Genomic DNA, 21,585 nt, shown 5'->3' on the forward strand with positions numbered 1-21,585 from the left:
TGCCATGAGGCTACTGAGTTTGGTAGGAACACAGGGGCCTCTGCTTTCAATCCATGTAGCACGAAAAAATCCAACTGCTGTTGGCACCCCCTCTTCTAGGAAAATGCAGGTGTAAAAGGATTGACATCTTGCCAGAACACCAAAAACTATAGTAAAAGCCAACCGTTTATGGTGCGGACACTACCCTGCTTTGAAGAGCCCCTTGCTACTGATCCTTTAGGGTAAGCCTATAAGGAAATCTCTGGTCCTAGGGTGTCTGCTGAGAACTCCAGAGAGAACAGGACATGCTAAAACTCACAGCGTGGGCCTCCCGACAAGGAGGCCAGAGCCATGCAGCTGAAAAGTGCACCTTCCCTCAAGTTCTTAATCCCGTCTTTGTCTTCTTTCAGATGAGCCTTCCTCTAAAACAAAATAAACCCCAAGCCCCCCACAAAACCAACCAACACGACAGAAAGAAAGGACCTGAGGCTGAGGTCCTGGTAGAAGTATTGCCCTCAGGGGCTGGCTTTATATTAGATGTAAAGCCCCGGGTGACCCAGAGCAGCTCTGAGCTGTCGCCTTTCAAGCCCAAGTGTTGCCTGGTGTGCTGTCACCTAACCTTGCTGATCAGCCCCAGGGCAGGTCTGTCTCCTTGGTGCCAGCTCATACTGCTCACAGCCAATCCAGAAGTAGGGTTCGGAAAACAGAACACAAGATGTTTCCAAGCAATTAGGAGACAGCAGGCTTTAGAAGAGGGGCCATGTAAAGCAAGAGAACATTGTTCATTCCTGTTGCATTGCACAGCCACACACTTCCATCAAGGTGTAGCCTGACTGAAGGTCCTTGGACCCCCTGGGTACCCTTCCCTCCTCCTCAGTTCACCCCTCACTGAACTGCTCTGCCTGGTGAGCAGCTACTTACTGTAGCACCATGGCTGTGTGGTGGGTTGCAGTTGGCAGCAGTCTGATGTCTGGGGAGCATGCCAGCTGCCACCAGGCTGTAGGCTGAGCCTTGCTCTGCTAAAGATGGAGGAAACCACGAGAGCCTTAAGTTTGTGATGACTTCCTCTGTCAACAGAAAACACAGAACCAGTGTTGACAGTGCCGTTCCTGATCCTCAAGGTGCTGAGGCTGCCAATGTGAGCTATTCAAAGTGCATGGTTATATTTCAGCCCTGGTCCACGTTTTAAAGGGTGGTAGGTGATTTGGTGAAATTGATGAGGTACTGCATTGAAACCAGACCAGAGTATCTACCAGTATCCTCTCAGAAAAGAATACTCATCTTCCTCCGCCTAATAGAGTGAACACGGAATGGGCAGATGGACTCCTGGAGCAACACAAATCACAAGTGTCACACTATACCCAGGGAGTAGAGCCACCAGGGAAGAAATAAGCACAGGGACTCTAAAGGACTCAGTCTGTGCTGGCATGCCAGCTACTACGGCTGAGGTCTCTGGACAGTGGCCCAACACCTACTGCTGCAATGCTGCATGTCTGCGATGCGGGTTTTTAGGGGGCAGCAGTGCCACCCAGCCAGGGACAGTAGGTAGAGCCAAGATAAAGATGCTTTCTTTCTCTTCAACCCTCTCAAGGGGCTCACAAAATTCCAGGGCTGGCTCATTTCAGAAGAAGGGGAGGAGCAGCAGGCAGCTTGGTGGCGACAGCAGTAAGGCCAGCTTTTCTGGAAGATCAAGGTGTTCTTTTCTGTACTGTCTGATATTGACCTGCTCCCCAAATGTGTTGTGCATGCCTGAATGGAGCCCAGTGTTACTAGGGAACTGAATGCTAAATTTCATTAAGTTTTAATTAAGTTAAAAGTAAGTTACATGTGCTCAGAGCAGCCACAGCAGGGGTCTCAGCACAAACCCACAGCTTAGGGCAGACAACTTTAACTTCTGAACAGCAATGCAGATGACACCAGCTCATACGGACTCCTCCCCAGGTTCCAATACAGGTGAACAGTAAGATGCCACTGTTCTTTTCACTTGGGACTGACACCCTCACTTTTGATAACAGCATCTGTACCCAGCTTGCTCTTCAGAGAGGTCATGGAGCCCTGAGGGCAGCCAAGAAGTGAGCCTGCTCTAAGAAAACAGATCAGCTAGTCTGTGCTGATGCTTTTTCCTTTTTCGCTCTAATGTACTGTTAAAAGAACAAATGCTTCAGAAAAAAAAAAAAAAAAAAGCTTCAGCACTGTGTGAGTGACCCAAACTGCACGGGAGGCCTGGAGGGGGAGGGCTGAGCATCCTGACACCAGCACTTGGGTACCACGGAGACACAGGAGGAGGGGCCATAGAGCCAGCTTTATTTCTTCAGTTGGGAGGACTCAAGGAAACAGCACTGGGGCACCAGGCTCCCAGAGGGAGCTGGGCTTTCAGCAGACCAGCTTTGTTGTTTTTTCCCCTAGATGATTCCAAAACAACACTAGAAGGTTCAAGAACCTTTTCAATGGAAGTTCATTCTTTCAACTCTGACTAGGCACAGGGCAGACTTTTTGTTAGATCATTTTTTTTTTTTTCCTGGCAATTTCTTGATCATTTGTTTTTTTCCTGTTGTCTTGTAAAGCTCTGGAGTTCATAGAGTTGGGTAGAACAGACATCTTCATGGCTGTGACACAGCTAGGCAGAGGGGACCATTCACTTCAGCCAGATCCACTTGTCACCCACTTCAGCATTGTACCCAGGGGCATACTTGCGGCCTGGCAGCTGTAGGGGGAAGGCAATAAAATACTGTTTAGAGTAAAGACCACTTTCCCAACCCTCAGAGTTGGTGAGCTACTGCCCATCCAGTACCAGGAATACCCGAGGACAGGGCTCCATTGTATAGTAAAGCAGCCTTGCCCACAGAAGTCCTGTCTAGAACAGAGATCCAGATGAAGACAGACCCCTAGCTGACTTTTCTATTGTGTATGATGAGCAGGGGAGACAAGAAACCAGTGGCATTTGGTGATAACTGGCAGAGGGGGCTGGGCCTAGAAAATGTTTGTTTTCAAGTCACAACTGCTTGCTTGGCTAGTGCGAATGGCGATAGTAGGTCAGCACTGGGGACCAGTGATGAACTCATTACTGGGGCCATAGTCTGAGATCTCTGGCTTCTGTGACACTATCACAGAAGTGATGACTCACAGTGACTCATCAGGACTTCTGGTTCTCCTGTTGTCACCCTGCATCATGGAGATCCTGCAGCTTTGGAACACCAGGACTAGCCTTTTCATGCACCCCAACTGACACAGATAATATAGATTTAGGGGTGGGCCAATTTAGAGCATGAATCTGGGCTTGGGCAGCTGAGCTGGTCAGCCCATCAACTCCCCTTTATCTGCAGCTCCTGGGCAAACTCTCCAGCACTGCTCTCCCTAGGCCATCCAATGCTACCACTGGCAGAAGGCAGGGTCAGCTTTTCTGCTCTCATGCCCTCGGGGCTAGCTCACTAGCACAGCCAGCTCTACAGCACTGCCCAGTCAAGGCTTGACTCTCCCAGTGCTGCAGCTGTGAGGGGCTCGCCAGTGCCTTCACCATCAGGGCAGCTCCACTGTAGAGCCCAAGGGAGTTACAGTTGAACTCCCCCTCCCCACAGTGATCCAGCCAGTGAGGATCAGGGCTGGCTCACCCACTTTCATGCTCCCAGGGTCAGCTCGCCCCACTGCTGCAAATGGTGAGGGGCAGAAGAGAGCAGGCATCACCCCCACATCACCTCAGAGCAGATGAGTGGCAGGACCAGCACTCCTGAGACCACTGAGGCATTGTTTGGGCATTTACAAGTGAAGTCTGTGGGACGAACTGTGACACACTGCAGCTTTCACCAGAAGATGTCTTCTATGCTTCTTGTTGCTTGTTTGTGTATTGTATTTCGGGGGAGGCGGCAAGAATGAAGGGTGGGAATAAGGGGACGAGATGAGTGGGTCTGGGGTGCACAATGCGAAACTCATGAAGAATCAATAGAAAGTTTAAAAAAGAAAAAGGTTATTGACTTACCCATGAATTTCCTATATTTATTAACTGATGGCTCACTAGATCATTGATACTCCAAATATTTGAGGAACTAACTTCTTCTTTTGGTATCTTAGGTAACATGAATTTAGGATCCTAAGAAAAATCTTGAGAAGTTTTCCAGGTGATGTCTTATTTTGAAATATATTGATTTGAACCTTCTTGGAGTAGAATTTTTTTCAGAATTTATTATTGTAAATACTTTAGATAATCTTCCTGAGTTTTAGTAGTTTGTTGTGTGGGTAACCATGTATTCAGAGGTGTATACCGTGGTTTCCTGTTCTGTTCTGAGTTTATTTTTTCCCTTTTTAAGGGGAAAAAGAAAGAGGCCATGGTCCCCAGGGCCATGGAGTACATGAAAAGAGTGTGAATTTAATGAATCTGGAAGTACAAGCAGGTAAGGGAGACAGCACAGGGCTGGAGGCACAGAGGACGTAGACAAGGTTAGGCATTAGGAAGCCCCTGACATGCCCAGTCCTGAAGGAATACTGGCAATAAACTACTTTGGAAGCAAGGAAGCCATGGTAGCGGTGCCTGGAGCTGTCATTGGGCTGAAAGGATGGAGAGCTCAGCTTCCCTCTGTCAGATTTGTCCTTCCCTAGCTGCATGGCACACACAAGAGCCCAGTATAACAGGCATAGAGCTCAGAAAAAACTACAGACACACAAAGTGAATGACAGGGACCCATCTAGCATAACAGGAGGGTGCACCACACAGCCACAAGAGCAGCCTGTCAGTACACTGCATGAGGGCAGGCAGCTAGCAGCAAGCAGCTTTCCTGCAGAGAGAAGGTGACAAGTCTGGAATGGCCTCAGGCAAGATGCACAGGCATAGGGTTGGGGAGAAGCCCAGGCAGAACAGACACCAAACACAGAGCTTCTCCACCTGCCAACCACTTCTCACTTTTGAACCAGTCTACACAATCATGTCTGATGAACACAACACATCCACCCTTTAGAGGATTGTATCTACACTGATTGTCCTTGCAAACAAGGCACCCCTACCCACTGTGTGCAACTTGGCTATGGTGGCTTCACCAAGGTCCATTTGGAAGCTTGAGAGGCAGTGGCAACTGTCACCTTGCATATACCAAGTGAAGCTACTGAGGTTTGTATTATCCCAGTTGGTCAGCATGTCCTGGGACTTTCAACAACCACGGTTCTGCATTTTATACCAGAGCAAATGAAAACTAGCTGAAGACTACCAACCTGCTGAGCCTCACTATGTCTATTAATTGCTTCACAAAAGCCACTCTGGAATGCTTCGGGGAATTTAACTGGCCTATAAAATCCAGTGAAGGTGCTCTGTTCTCAGGTTCTGGGGAGAAAGCACAGCACTTGAACATACATAAAAGTACCCCTAATATCCCACTATCTGTGTGTTGTTGGTGGGCTGGAGGCCATGCTGAATCTAAACCAACAATTAGTTCTTTAGGAGGTGTGATGGTTTGCATATGCTTGGCCCAGGGAGTGGCACTATTAGAAGGTGTGGTCTTGTTGGAGAAAGTGTGTCACTCTGAGGCTGGGCTTGGAGACACTCCTCCTAGCTGCCCAAGGATGCTTAGTCTTTCCTGGCTTCCTTTGGATGAAGATGTAGAACTCTCAGCTCTTCGTGCACCATGCCTGCCTGGATGCTGCCATGCTCTTGTCTTGATGATAATGGACTGAACCTAGGAACCTGTAAGCCAGCCTCAATTAAATGTTGTTATTTATAAGATTTGCCTTGGCCATGGTGCCTGTTCACAGCAATAAAACCCTAACTAAGACAGGAGGTTGCAAAGGAAGTCCAAGATCCAGCTGCCTCTGGGGAGTGCCCTGGGCAGCTGGAGACAGAAGGTCAGAACACTCTGCATACCTCTTCGATGCTGCAGGATCTGCACATTTACTTCTTTTTTTCATACAGAGTAAGTCACTTGCCTGGTGCACACAGCTATTCTATCCATCCCCTCCTCACACACAAGCACAAGAGAGGTCTCAATCTCCCAACTCGGGAGTGGGTCCTGCACCCAAGTCCCTAGACAACTAACTCATCTACTCACCCCAGGCTGAGGGTGGGCTGCTGCTGAGCCCTGCTGTTTCCAGCCCCCATTCCACCTTATAATGCTTCCTCTTGCTATGTGCTTAGGATAAACTCCCAGAAACAGAACTGCTTGCTGAAGCAGAACAGCCTGAGCAGCAGGTGTGGAGAGCACCCCTCCGTGGGTTTAACTTGACAGTGTGGAAGAGCTGGTCTGGATCACTGTGCTGAGGCTTAGGCAAGGGTGGAGACTCAGTACTGTCGCTTCTAAACATCTAACCATGATCTTGGTCTTCTAGGACCTTCCACTGGGATCAGCAAGCTAGCATCACCTCAGCCCTGGCCCACTGGCTGTCACTGTAAACAAGGTACCCCCTACCCACTCTGTGCAGCTGGCTTTGGTGGCTTCACCAAGGTCCCATTGGGAACTTGAGATGCAGTGGCAACTGTCACCTTGTGTATACCAAGTGAAGCTACTGAGTCTGGATTCAATCAACATGAAGGAATGGGGTTCTGAGAGTTGTAAACGGTGCCCCCCTTGCCCTGCCACAGCTAGCTTGAATGCATACCTCAGTCTTTAGCGTGACTCCCCACTCCTATCCCCATCATATATACTGGACTCGAGTCAACTTGTAGCACAGCAGCCTCTAGGCCCTGGACTCTAGTATTGGGGCCTGAGAACCTGAGACCGGATAGACTAACTGTCATAAGTAACAGTACCTTCCCAACTAGAAAGCTCAGACCCATGCCCTATCTGACTCTGAACAAGCCAAAGTGTAGAAGGTAGGGACTTCGGGTCTAGGCAGAGAAAGAGCTCCAAAATTTGTTACAGGGCCACTGGTCTAAACACAATGCCCATGCAAGGTTGGACAAAGCCTCCAAAAGCTGTGAGCAGAATGAATCCATGGCTCCTTGCAGATGGGTTCCCACCAGCTCCTCCTCACACATAAGCACAAGAGAGATCTCAGGCAATACTGTACCCCAAACAGATTATGCTAGAGGCACTGGAAAGCTGGAACTCAGTGCCAGCAGGCTTAATGCTGATGTGCATGTAACTGCACAGCAGCCAGAAAACTTCCAACACTTGTCTCAGAATAGAACAAAATCTAGCATTCCAAACCATGAAACACACAATGTATTGCAGCCAGTGAGACATTTCCAGACACGTGCAAGTGGAAAATATTAAAGCAACCCTTAGGTAAGTGCTTGTTATGTTCTGGGGACACAATGATAGATGACAGAAATAAGGGAGAACTGGAAAACAGAAAGGACCAGGAAGGATTCCTGTGGTACAATTCTATTGGATGGGTGTAGGGGTCATGCCCATGTCCCAAGTGGGGCTATGAAGTACTAGTCCTTGGGATTCACTGTGCTGCCCACGGCAGGCCACACCCTCCCTGTCATTGCTGGGTACACTGGAGTAGTGCCAGTCAGCTTTGTGGCCACAGGCTCTTCCCAGAGGCACTGTCTTTAGCTTCTCACCTGTCCTGGATCTTTCCTCCCTTCTGCCTGTCAGGCATGCCTCCACCTCTATCCCCTTCCCGTCTGCCCTTCTCTACTTTCTCCCAGAACTTCTTTGTTGCTTCAACACTTTTGTGTTTTCTGTTTCCTTGAAGAGCCAAATAAACACAACAGAACACCAGCCCATTTCTTATTAGCATAGAAAAGATCATGAAGACATAAGAGAACTGACTCCAAATAAAGCAGAAAGAGAAAGGATAAAACAGTTCCAGGGACCCATGAAAACCTCCATTTATTGCATGTATAAATAGAGTCCCCCAAGTCCTCATAAGTAAATGGCTAAACCTTTTCCAAATGCTTTGAAAAATCCAGCTAACACACTGAGAAACTAAGTAAACCTCTGCAGGATGCAGAGTCAACCACAGAGGCACATCACAGTGAAACCCCAGAAAGCAAGCAGTAAAGGGGCTGCAGAAATCCTGAAAGTAGCCAAAGATAGAAGGTTCCAAGGGCACCAAGACCAAAGAATGACTAGACTTCTCACTAGAAACAACACAGGTACAAGGTACAGAGAACCTTTCATGTGTTGTAAGAATGATCAAGCTAGAATCCTATATCAATTGAAAACACCTCTCAAATTGAGTTGAATATATATATATATATATATATATATATATATATATATATGTCTGTTTTTAGAAAGTCAGCCACTGAAATTTGTCACCATCAGACCCAAATGTAAAAACTGTTAAGTTAGTCAGGCAAAACCTGGGTTCAAACAAAAGAATGGAGTATACCCAACATGACAGCTCAGAAAGAAGACAGAAATAGAACCTTAAAGGGTAAACAGTTTACTAAATCCTTCCTTCCAACCCATTCCTTCAACACTTCTTCTAGAATGGCTTCTAGAAACATTATAGCCACATAGGAGACCCCTCTTCTCTCCCCCTTTAAAACGTGTTTTCTAATTGGCTTACAAAATAGGAGGTTTTGATTTTTTTCCCCCACAAACCCATTGTTTTTGTTAACTCTTCCATCTCATACCCTTGTCTTCCTTATTCTGGCTGGAACCAGTCGGCACCCAGCATCACCCTTCTGTGTTCATACTGTCCATGCTCTACCACACACCGTCCCTGACGGGGTCCCCCGATGGCTCCTTTCTAGCTCCTGGTTTCTACATATACTCCGAGTTAAGCATACAGTTCTAAAAAGTCTAAGCTGAATCTGGCCCTGAATCATCTCTGCTTTCTAAGTTCTGTCCATTTACCTGCAAATTTCATTTTTCCCAACATCTGACTATAATTCAACTTTGTTTACTTCACTTTTTTTTTTTTTAAGTCATTCAACTGTTGACAAGACATTCCGAAGGCTGACTCCATTTCCTGGTACTGTGAAAAGAGCAGCAGAGAACACTGACAGGCCAGTGTCTTTGTAGAAGGGTACAATGTACTTTGGGTCCATACCCAGGGTGGTAGCGCTGGGTCATATGGTTAGTCTATGTGTTGCTTTTTGTGGAGCCTCCACACTGATTTCCATAGTGATGTACCAGTCCACACTCCCACCATCAGTGAATAAGAGTTCTTTCCCCATAACCTCGATAGCATCTGCTCCCATTTGATTACTGGATAACAGCCATTCTGGTTGGGGTGAGACAGAATTTCAAAGTGGTTTCAGTGTACATTTCCCGGATGGCTTAATTATGTTGAACACTTTCTAAAGTATTTATTAGCCATTAATATTTCTTATTTTGAAAATTCTCTATTCAGTTCTAAAACCCATTTTTAAATTGAACTGTTTTCTTGAAGTTTCTCTCCTTTTCTTCTTTTTAAGTTTTTTTGAACAATCTACATGTTAGTCCTGTCACATGTAAGTTGCCAGATATTTTCTTCCATTCCATAGGCTGCCTAAACAAAAATACCAGTGCCAAACGTAAAAATCTCTCCTTTTAAGCTACTGGTCATGGAGGCCCCAGTACAGATTTCCAGCATTCTTCTTGGTTACCCTCCAGAACTAAATGATAAGATACCATGCACCTTGTTTGCAAGATAGGAAGAAATTGGGCTGGAACTTGGCCAGTTGCTTCTTCCCTGCTGGAGAGCTTTCACAGCTAGAAGGTGCTATACCATCTAAAGGGTGAGAAAAAGCATCGGCTCTTATCAGCTGGGAAGACTGTAACTATAAACACAACATGGAGACAAGATGTGCTTCCAAGTACAATAGTGGCAGTACTATTAAAGGTCACCCCCAACCTTGGAATAGATTTGAGACCTGTTCCACAGGTATTACCTCTGAGTGCGAGTACACACACACACACACACACACACACACACACACTTTGCTCCCAAACTCATGGCTGGGACACTACAGGTCTTAGAAGAAACTGTTTGACATGATACCAAAGTACCTTCTAAATACTTAAGGCTTATACTCATAGATAAATGCCACTATTGACTCAGAAAAGCTTCTCTGTGAGTGACTAACTGAATGCAGAGACTCATGTCTGCTTAAGGTACTAAGAATAAGTGAAAGCCAAGTGCTCATCCCTCAAGGGATATTTATACACCTCCTCTAAGGCTTAATAGACAGCATTGTGGAAGAGGGAACTCAAAGAATGTAAAAGTGGGAAGAAAGGAAAAGGGTTGCAAAATGCTATCTTCAGGGCATGACTGACAACAAGCTCTCACGGCAGCTGTGGTTGCCTGCACTGTGCCTATAAGAGTAGGCCTGTCAGTAGTCAACCATGGATAGCCGAGGGACTCATGGGACGCTACCCAGCCATGCTGAACTATTGGCTAATGACAGATTCCGGGTTACCGACTTCAGGTGCATACCCAATGGTGATAGTTCCGAACCCATGTTCCCATAGTGAGACCCACACTACCTGACAAGGTCCCTCTGAAAGCAGCTGCTAACAGAGGTCCAAGAATTTGCTAGGGACAAATGCAGAGGCCATGAGTGCAGAGATTGCCTCCAGCTCTCTATCACAGACCTGTGGTCGCATGCAGAACTAAGCGATCAAAGTAGCACCGGTACGCACGTGTATGAATAGGAGGCCTGAGCATAACGCACGTTTAGAGTATTTAGGAGCCAGGCCAAAGGGAGGACACGTAATAATGAATCTGGATTAGGAATGACCTCTGGGGTGCCTATGTTTTCAGAGACCTGTGAGTGGACGGATCCCTGGATGGACAGGTAGGATATAAGATGCTTGGGGGGTGTGAAAAGTAGGAGCTGGGGAAGCAGGAAGCAGTGATCACTGGGGGCAAGTCTTGGGGGCGAGGTCTGTTCTCACTCCTTCCTCAGCTTAATTACCTACACCTCATCTCCCTTGCCAGGATAGACAGACTGCAATCCCCTGAAAATCCCAGAAAATAAGTTATTCTTCTGATACTATTTTTGTCAAATACAAAAAAAAAAAAAAAAAAAGAAAGAAAGAAAGAAAAAAAGAAGCAACTACTAGAAAGTCTGAAATGACAGTGACAGTCTACCCTTGACCTTCCCAGAGTACCCACGGTATACAACTCCTGCACCACCTTACTCCCAGCCAGTTTGCTGCTTCTCACAAGCCTCCTTGTTCCTCATGACATGAAGCGTCTTGTCATCCACTCAGGTGGACCCACTAACGGCTGCTGGTACTCCTGCACTTCCCAGGAGTGGCGTGAGGCGTGGCTCCCAAACAGCAATAACAGTAGTGCCTGCCAGTGCAGTGCAAGCAGATCACCAAGTCAGAGTTGTTTGAGGTTTTGAGCACAGCGGCTGGAAAACAGTTCTGCTTCCCAGGAAGTTCCTGCGCGAAAGCCACAGATTTCCGGGCTATCAATAGCTGGTAGGAAACGCATTGAGGGGCCTCATGCATTTATCTCTGAATCATCCACGAAGCAATTTCCAGTGTGAAGTTCTGTGATAATTACTGCTCTCTTTAATAGCCAAGAGAATTCTATCCCTAAGAAGAAAGTAATTTTACTTATTGCCATCTTTTAAAAATAAAAACTTAATTTCCTTAAAAGACAAACAAACAAAACTAGCATTCCTCTAAATGGCCACACAGTTCCTAGTGAACAAAGAGGATTTCTAAAAGAAAGAGACAGAGCAACTCTGCAGAGTAAAGACTCCAGGCAATCAAGGTTAAGGTCCTCAATGGCAATGCTGAGCGTTCACCCCCACCCTTACGACCTCACCGATGCCCACCTGAGACTGCACTGTGAGTCCTTAACTGTGACTAAGAATAAGCGGCAGGCACAGCACTGCTCAGAGGAGCCTGCAGAGACAGTCTGCCATGAGGTCTGGATGGGGTCCTGGCACAGAAGTGACACGCTGAGGAGATCTAGGTGACAGCTTCAGTTAGCACCCAGAGTCCATGGCTAGTATGAACTGAAGCTGGTGATATGGAAACCCAATGTGGGTACCGTAGACCTCCACCAGCCTCACAGCCATTCGGTACATAACACTGTCCTTGAAAAACTAAACTTGTATTTTAAACTACACTCAGAAATTTAAAAAGATAAAAAGATTCCTCCAATTATTTGTTTCAAATCTTTAACATTTCTAACAATTAAATCCACAAGTTCAACACTATGGACTCTCTTTGATATTCAGTATTAGATCCCCACTGCTGTGATAAAACACTATGATCAAAAGCAACCCGAGGAGCCAGGAATTTATTTCATCTTACAGTTTGTAGTTCACCACTGGGGGAAGTCAGGGCAGGAACAGAAGCATAGGAAATGCAGGAATCTTGCTCACTGGCTTGCTCCCCATGGCTTGCTCAGCCTGCTCTCTTACACTTCTAGGACTACCTGCCCATAGGCAGTACTACCCACAGTGGGCTGGGCCCTTCCACATTAATAGTAATCAAGAAAATGCCCCACAGGCTTGCCCAAAGAACAATCTGGTAAGGTCATTTTTCAGTTGAGGTTCCTTCTTCCCACAGCTTGTGTCAAGGTGACAGATACCACCCAGAAGAATATGAGAACATAGACAGCCTTAAAGAAAAAAAGATGGTGACGGTGTCAAGCTCACAGTAAAACCACCTACCCATGTCTAGCTTTCGGGGGACTAGCTGGCTCAGACCAACTATGCCCTCCCATAAAAACAGAGACAGATGGCACAGAAAGCCTACTACTCACAGGAATCAAGGCAGGCAGGGGCTGTGTTTGATGGTGTTAGTGTAGAGCAGGTGGGCTTACAGTTAACAGCAGTGAGGGACCAAAAAGAGCTTCTGGCAGCAGTACACATAGTAGGAATGAAATCTGCAGGAAACCCCTGTTAAACATGCTCTCTCAGGCAGGACAGGCTGGAAATACATCAGGTCTCATGGAACCCAAACACAGCCAGCCCAGCTCATCAGCTTGATATCAGAATGAATTCTGGTGGTCTGCCTTTACTTTATTGCTGACCAAAAGATCCCCTACCTTTACATTCTTAATAAAATGCTATCAAAAGCGACAAATGACAGCCATAGTGAGAGAATACAGGAGACAAAACATAGGGAGCACCTGCCAGGGGGCAGAGATAACTAAACCGCAGACGGGATCCAGGCAGTCAAAGCAGACCCAAGAGACACACTGCAGTTTTCAGATTGCTCTATCACAGATTAAGGTTAAAAAATGTATGGCAAAATTATTCTGCAAAGTTGAAATTAGAGTGTAAACTTAGAAATAACGACAACAACAACAAAGACCACGATTAAAATTAAAAGCTCACTGGGCAAGCAGGTAGAAGAGCTGGACACCAATCCATCAGGGCCTTGGAAGACAGCAGAACACGTGCAGCTGACACACTGACAAACGGCCATAAGAGGTAAGCACAGGCCCAGCAGTCAGTGAGCGACTACCACCCTTGGGAGTCTGAGGAGAACCACGAACTGGCACTGAGTGTGGAGACCAGCTAAAGGGACAAAGGACTTCATGGACCCCACGCCAAGTGATGACAAAAGGACATAACCTGGCCCCCCAAGTGCACACAGCCTTGGGAAAGCTCAAGAGCACATGAGAAAGCAGACAAAAGCCAGACCCGCAAGATAGATGAGAAACAGTCATGAGAAACAGCAAGCTGCTCTTTAGAACAGAACCAGAAGCCCAAGATGCTGAAATTTGGATTGGTTAAAAGAAAAATAAGAATTCTCTGCCCTGCGCAATTTATTACTCAAAAAAAAAAAAAAAAAAAAAAAAAAAAAAAAAAAAAAAAAAAAAAATCAAAGACAGTCTCCCTTCCTTCCAAGTTTGACCTAAATCTTCCTGTAAGGCCAAATAGGGCTCTTGACTCCCTAAAAATGGTGTGACAGACTCTGGTAGGGTTTGAAGCACACCATGGTAATGGTTGCGGGGGGTGGGGTGGGGTACGACAGACAGGGCTTCTCACAGGCTTGGTCCTGTAGGTGCTGACTACAAAGTTAAGAAAATCAATAGATGTCAGAACTTTGGTGTAAAAATCTGTCAGAAGAGCACGTGTTTGCAGTCTCAGTGTCCCCCAGAGCTTCCTGAGTTTGAAGAGTGAAGGAAAGAGTTACACCATATTTAGTCACACGAGCAAAGGGCAAAGTACACAGTTATAGGGCCAATGAGAATCTATACTGCCTAGGAAGTTGAAATGAGTTCTTCCACATTTCCTCCACAAATATCTATAGCCTGAATCTCATCCAACATACCAGACTGAGGGACAGTCAACAACTAAGTGCCCTGTAGTCTCCAAAAGTTTTTAAGTATCAAGTTCTTAAATATTGAGGAAATCTAAAGGCAAGGACTGGAGACAAAGCTGTCAGATGTAGTCTCCCATCCATCCTGGGATGTTCTCACTGATGTTCTCAATTGGTATGTGGTCAGCAGCAGCGTGTAAGTTCCCTCTTACAGAAACTACCAGGAGAGGCTTGTGGCATCTTGTCTATAAGAATCCCATTTTCAAAAAGAGTGTCCCAAATCTTAATGGTCACTACAGTGGGCTGGAAGGCTCAAGAGGACATAATTCCACAGTCCATGCTGGGGTGTGATCCAGCAGGCCTGGTGTTCCTAGGAGCTGTATTCCTATGCATGAGCCTGAGGCCTGGAGGTAAGGGGCAGACACACAATGAGGAAGAACAAGGGTGCTCAAGGAGCTGACCATATAGGCGGATAGAAGGGCATGGCAGTGATGTCAGCTGCAGCAAGAGGAGTTACTTTTTCTATTATTTTTGTTTTTCAGGTTAGCCTCGAACTCACTGTATAACTAAGGATTACTTTACATTGCTGATCCTCCTGTGTCTATCTCCCAAACACTGAGACTAGAGACAATCAGGCCTGGCTTATTCTTGCCATTTTAAAGATTTACTAATTTTTATTTTATGTCTATGAGTATTTTGCCTGCATGTATGTTTGTGTACCATGTGTATGCTTGGTGCCAGTGGAGACACAAGGAAGCCATAGAATTCCCTAAAACTAGAGTTATAAGTAGTTGTGAGCCACCTGTGGAGGCTAAGAACTGAACCCAGGTCTTCCACAACAGCGGGACATGCTCTTAATTGCTGAACCATATCTCCAGGCCCTCTTATTTAAAAAAGTTTGAAGTATTTCTCACAAACAAGTTTAAAAATAGAGTAAAAATAAATGAAGATCAAATAAAGATTACATTAATTTGTTGCAGTAAAGTGTTCTTCCTGGGAATGATCCTAAGCAGAGGTGGAGACACACACAGAGTGGACCACAGCAGGGTAGGTGTTAGGGCGCTTTCCCTAGCTGACCCCAGAAGGACTTGAGGAACTTGAAATGTATAGAGAATTAAGACACATTACCACAACAGCTCACAGGAGGAGCTGAGCAAACAGGGCTCAGCACAGTCTGACTTTACACTGCCAGCAACAGGAAAACTACCAATATTAGACTCAAATACATCAAAGACAACCTTTTAATTACCAGGTTAGTCCCTACAGTGATCAACTAGTAACACAATAATGACCAGTTGGTAAACAGAGGGACATACATGAAAGCCAGAAAAAAAAAAAAAAAAAAAAAAAAAAAAAGTAATCCCCAAAAGGTAAAATAAAAGAGAAAGCAAAAAACTTAGGACAGGTCAGAAAACACTATGAGACAAACCATGTTAAGTACTTCTTCCAATGTAACTGGATATATATTACAAATACTCAGAATAACTAGAGTTTTGTTGGTTTGTTTGTTTGAATACCTTCAGGTAACGAGAGAGGCTGATGTGAAAGAGAACAGAAAATGAATCCTGGGCAAATACTAGCTGAAGAAAGACTAAGGTGATGGAGTAACAGTCACAGGAAGCACTCTGAAGGCAAACCTAGTTAATAAGGGTACAGACGGCAATGTCAAAAGCACAACAAGCTAGGCTAACCACTCAGCCAACCGTACATACACCGTGTCCCATTGAGGCCAAGGCTGACAGAGGGAGGCAGGTCCAGCAATGCCGTAGACCCTCCTGCTGCACCCGACAGAGGGCAGGCTGGACCTGAAGGCATAGGGAGCATCTGTATCCATTCAGATAAGATGAAGTCCAGACACAGACCATGGTAAGAAGATACTTTATGGCTGTGTTCCCAAGTTTATATGGTGAATACAATTATTTCAATTTGTTTAAAAGAAAATATTGAGTCTTCCAAGTAAGGGAAGGGAGAGGGGGAAACAACAGGCCACATCAAACCCTTAATCAAAGCTTCCAGTGGTCTGTAGCCTCTGCTGCTCACTGACAGGAGAATAGGCAGCTGTCTCCAGATGCAGACCCACGTGTGCACTTCCAGGTGATGATTTCAAACTTTCCAATAACCAACATACTACAGCAGACCATGGATAGGATACTCTCTCCACTCTAAGATGCTGCTTGGTGCAGCTACCATTCTTGTTAGGCCCTTGACCCCACCTACACAGCTGGAAATAACAGCAATGGAGGAACGAAAGACCTGTGATGAAGATGTGTAAATTGGAGAGAGGCAAGAGGAGAGATAACCGCTATCTCCATGTCTGCATGACCTTGCCACCCTGGCTGTACTTGGTTGGAGGTCTAACAAACGTAAACCTCAAGAGACCCACTGTGAGGAGTAAGGTGACATCAGACACAGCTGTGCAGAACTGGAGCTATCAGTTAAAGGAAGGATGTGTGTCCATCAGGATAATGCACCCAGAAAGGACACCAGATCTAGTGCATGTCTGAAGATTCACTGCTTTATCACTGGAAATGAGGGGAACAGCAGCAGACTAATTCGTCACAGAGATGGCTTAGTGGTTACATGTATCCCTGACTTTGCTCCCATGGTAGGGCTCACCTTTCTGAAGCTGTTGTAGATCCGGCTACCTTGATGAGCCCCAATAGTGATTTCTGGGAGGTAAACTGGGATGGTCGTATAATTCAGCACTTCTGTCTTATTCTGAACCCTGAAAAATAAGACAAACATGGATTACAACAAGCCATTAAAATAAGTACCATTAGGCAAATATCCTAATCCTAAAGACTCTTCACATATCCATAGGGACTGGAGAGATGGCTTTAGCAGTTAAGAGCACTTCCAGAGGATCTGGGTTCAAATCCCAGAAACTGCACAGCAGCTCACAACTGTCTGTAACTCCCATTCCAGGGGCTCTGTCACCTTCACACAGACATACATGTAGGCAAAACACCAATGCACATAAAAGAAACAAATCTAAACAAAACAAAACTAAGATCAATGCTCTTCACAAGCAGGTATTTTCAAAGCACTACTTCTTTTGAAGATCTCTGGGGCCATGTAGACACTCTGCCGAAACAGCTCCAGAACTGAGGGAGTTCTGTGAAGCACTCATGCCTTCAGACAGTGGGCTTCACACACAACAGCAGGGAGAAATCTACCAGCAGATGGTAGGTCCCCATGGTACGAATACTATGCCCTCATTAGAAAGATGTGACATCACTGTCAGGGGGAGGCACTGTAGTGACTTTCCTCAGGTACTACCTATAGAAAGCAATGTGACCGTACCACATGGAACTCGCTAGGTAGCATCTGGGGCCATATTTACCAAGAGTCAGCTTCATTTCTGGTACTAATAATACCAACTGTAGGCTTCTCCCTTTGCCTTACCATCTCGTTCTGCTGATGTGGTAATGTTTTTACAATTGTTACAGATCATTCTCTTTAGAGTTGGGCTCAACCTAACCGCTATGTTTAAAGAGACAAACCTTTAATTTTTTTTCTTTTTTCTTCTTTTCTTTTTCTTCTTTAAAATTAAATCTGGTCATAGTCATACAGGCTTAAAATCCACAAATGTTAGAAACCCTAATACTTGGAAAGCTAAAGCAAAAGAACTGTCACAAGTTTGAATCCAGCCTGGGCTACCTGACAAGACAACTGTCTGAGGGAAAAAGGCACTAATGTTTTTCTTATTCTTACAGTCTTACAAGAAACAAAGTAATTATTTTCAACAGATACTTAGCCACACCTAAGTTATAAAGACTGTTTCTTGCCTGCAATTTCCAAGTGTCCATTCTGTAACTGAATCTGGCTCCTGGTGGTTGGAGCTAGGAAGTATCCAGGTTCATTATGTAAGACTGCAGACAGCCAGGTCCCCACAGAACTAGAACAACCCAAGAGGAATGCATGGTGCATGGTCCCTGGGCATGCTTCCACAAAAAACCACAGGGAAATGAGGACTATGGAAGGCTGAACTTTGTGAGAGCCTAGTGTCCTAGCACAAATGTGCCATTCCCACAATAATTCAGTGACTCAAATCCCCCAAGCACAGTTGCTCAGGTAGTACTGCCTGCCTGTCTTCCCATGGGGTTTGCACTAAATTAGGTAAATGGCCATACTAAACACAGTCAAAAATTAAGATTGCTTTTCTTAGCTTTCATACACTATCTAGTTGGTTTTTCTTTCTGCCAAAAGAAAAGAAAGCATTTAAAAGCAGTTCAAGCGTGCAAGCAGTACATAGGTAAAGGACACAGTAGCTGTGCTGGGAGCTCGCTCTCATTAGCTGATAGATGGAATTCCACAGCACCAAGCCAACAGACAGCCTTCTCACACTCCGTGACTACACCAGCAGCACAGGCACACACAGTTCTCTACCTTAACACACAGGATTACTCTGCACCTGCCAGTGCTTAGTTTTGTTGAAAGTGATAACAAAATATTTCAACTAAAAATGAAGTACACAGTAAATGTTAACAAATATCAAAGGGAGGTGTCCTGGAAGTATGTGAATTATAGAACAACAGCACCATCTAGGTTTAATTTGCCAAAATTACAATTTACACATGCCCCAGAAAAAGAACAGGCTTTAAAAGCAATCCGTTCTCTACCTTACTGAAACCTGGAGAAACAACTCTTAGCAGAGCTCAAAGGAATGAGGAGAGACACAGCACACAGTCGGATAGGCTAGCTATAACATCCTTGATTAGAGATAATAAAAAACTAAAGGCATTAGGAAGCCTTTTATGACTCAACACAAAGTCGATAAGGAGTTTTGCTTACACAATTCATACTTGGCACAACACGGCAGATAGAAAAACCCAGCTGCTGAGAAGAATGTTCCTGCCACACCAGTGTCCAACTATGACATGATGAAGTATCATGGGCAGGTTGAAGTACCATGGACAGACAGCTTTAAACAGAAGTGTTGTGGCAAGACAACAGAAAAGAATAGAAAGCAACTAAAGTTTTATGATTGAATATTTGTCAGATAGGAAAGTCTGCTTTGCTCTCACCTTCCAGACTGTTTTTTACTTCTTCCTGAACTGTAGTTCTGCCTCAAACTATGTGGAGAACTTGCATTTGTCACCACAGTACTAGATCTGTTTGGAAATGAGCTTCCAGCAGCTGCAGTGAACCTCATGGCCAGCACATGGGGCTGGGAGGTTGGGTATGGGGGTGGGCACACCAACAAATGTAACTGAAATTAAACAGAAATGTTCTTTCTAAAGCAATGATTTGGTCAAGTTCTGGACCCAATAACTATAACTGGCAAGTGGCATGTTTACAATAATTGTCTCAGAAAACAGATCATAATTTTCACTCAAGAAATTAAGATCAACAAAATTACCATTGAAAACTGTTATGAAACTGAGGAGAGGACACAACATAGGGAAAGGACAAAGCCACAGTAAATGAAATAAAAGCAATTAATTGGATGTTGTAACTCACAAACTCTGGGAAAATTACAGGACACAGCTCTATACTCTCATAACCATATAACTAAGTAATTACCAAAATTATGATTTTTAAGCATGGGTCAGATCAACACGTGTTTCAGATCACATTTAGAAAATGACATGGTATTATCTGTGGGAGGTCAAAAGCCAGAAATATTCCCTAGTCTCAGCGAGTCTGTCTGGATCTCAGACAGTCCTCTTCCCTCGTGCTAGCGCATACTCTCTGCCCAGTAATAACTGATCCTAAAAAGCAAGATTATAAGACATTTGTGTGACAGACCCACAGCATTAAGAGGAGGTGTCATGGTGGTAACAAGGCAGGCTGTAAAGAAATGAAGTTCAACAATGGGAATGATTACCAGGAGCTCGACTGGACATAGGTTACAGTTCCTGAGCTAATCCTGGAACAGAAATGTCAGTGCTTCGGAGCATTCTTCACAAAGGGGAAACAGGAACTCTCTTAACTTAAAAACAAGTAAATAAAACAGACCAATCTCTGGAGATGTACTTGAGAAAGTGAGGGCAGTTAGTAACTGCTCAGGAGCAGAGATCCAAAATGAGGACATCAAACCACCACGGCAGAGAGTACATCAGCCTTCAGAGTAGACTTAGGGGAGAGGTGAAGGTTAGCATGAAATGAGGGGCCCAACTTAGTGCTATAGCCTCAGACTCAACCCCAAGCACATGGCAGAGCAAGTCAAGACAGACAGGCTCAAAGAGCTGCAGCAGCTCCACTTCTTGGAGTTCTTCCTGACAAAGAGCTCATGGCATCTCCACCATCTGAGGTCTCCACTGCAAACCAGTCTTTACTTTCTCAGCTTCATGCAACAATCTTATATGGCCTCCTGTCCTTTTAGGGCTGGCCTTTATGCAGGGACTCCCTGCCACACGCTACCTGGACTCACAGTTCTCTGAAACCATGGAGGAATTCTTGACTCCTTAGTTCTTGTGTATTTCATGCCTCTATAGCCAATACCATTTAGATAACACTGCCAAGTTCAGCAGCCAGCTTGGGATGGCCCCTCTTTGCCTTTGACCACATTGGCATGTTGATACTTTCTAGAAAAACCACTCAAGCTTCCTCATAAGGTGGGAGCTTAGCTGGGTGAAGTCTTGTTTCCTGGGTATCTTATTCCTTCAATGAGGAACAGGTGGACTCTCCTTTAACTAATCTCTTTAAATAATTAAAGCCTCTCTTGACAGAGATGCCTTGGCTGTAAACATTAAAACTCCCTGGTGCTTTTTTCTCCAAATCATGTATGTTGTACTTCTTTTTGTTGCATTTGCTCTTTTTCAGAACAGAACTATATGCGGGTTATCAATAATAACCAAACCACAGACTCAATGCTATGCTCTCTTGAAATTCCCTCTGCCAAAGAGATTAGTCTATTTTTAACTGAATTAACTTCAGGCAAGTTCTCAGGACAAGGGCAGACAGTAGCCAGATTCTTTGCCAAGACATCACAGCACCATGTTTGGTAAAGTCTATAGATGAGTATGACACTCAGTGCTCCTGACTTCCAAGTTCCCATTAAGTTCTGCTTACAAAATTCAACTACTTTATTAATCCAAAACACCAAAGCTTTCCACATTCCTTAAAATAAAACAAAGAAATAAAACATGGTCAAGTTCTTCACAGCAACAGCCCACTCTCTAGTACCCAAACTTCTAGAACAGCAAGGTACAAGGCCATAGAATCAGGAAGCAAAACTTTTCTTTCTGGGATACTGGGGTGACAGTGAATAGAATCATTATTTTTTTCACTGCCTGATACCTACACTGGCTATGAGGAAGCATTACTATATACTGAATGCTGATTCAAAGCACATACTACCTTCTGGAGAACACTGAAGGGCAGGGAGGTCTTCACAGTGAGCACCACTATGGGCAGTGTACAAGGTTGTACATTATACTTGGAAGGGGAAATAGCCATATGTGTGACTGTCTGTATACTGATTTATGGACTGTAGACAATATTTTGGCTGGGTGGTCAGGACTACAGAAGGAGGCAACTGCTTCCTGCCTGCTTGTCCTCA

General features: G+C 45.0%; 1 protein-coding gene across 1 annotated transcript in view; it reads right to left on the reverse strand.

Annotated features, from left to right (window-relative positions):
* Positions 1-2,262: 2,262 nt before the first annotated feature.
* Positions 2,263-21,585, reverse strand: part of NDUFA10 (NADH:ubiquinone oxidoreductase subunit A10) — a 36,568-nt gene continuing 17,245 nt past the window's right edge. The window contains exons 9-10 of the mRNA XM_080932752.1: positions 16,695-16,803; positions 2,263-2,683 (exon numbers count right to left, since the gene is read on the reverse strand). Coding sequence (XP_080788878.1) covers positions 2,615-2,683; positions 16,695-16,803 — 178 coding nt within the window. The 3' untranslated portion in view covers positions 2,263-2,614. The remainder of the gene's footprint in view (positions 2,684-16,694; positions 16,804-21,585) is intronic.

This window comes from Micromys minutus, assembly GCF_963924665.1.
Source record: "Micromys minutus genome assembly, chromosome: 19".
NCBI lineage: Eukaryota > Metazoa > Chordata > Mammalia > Rodentia > Muridae > Micromys > Micromys minutus.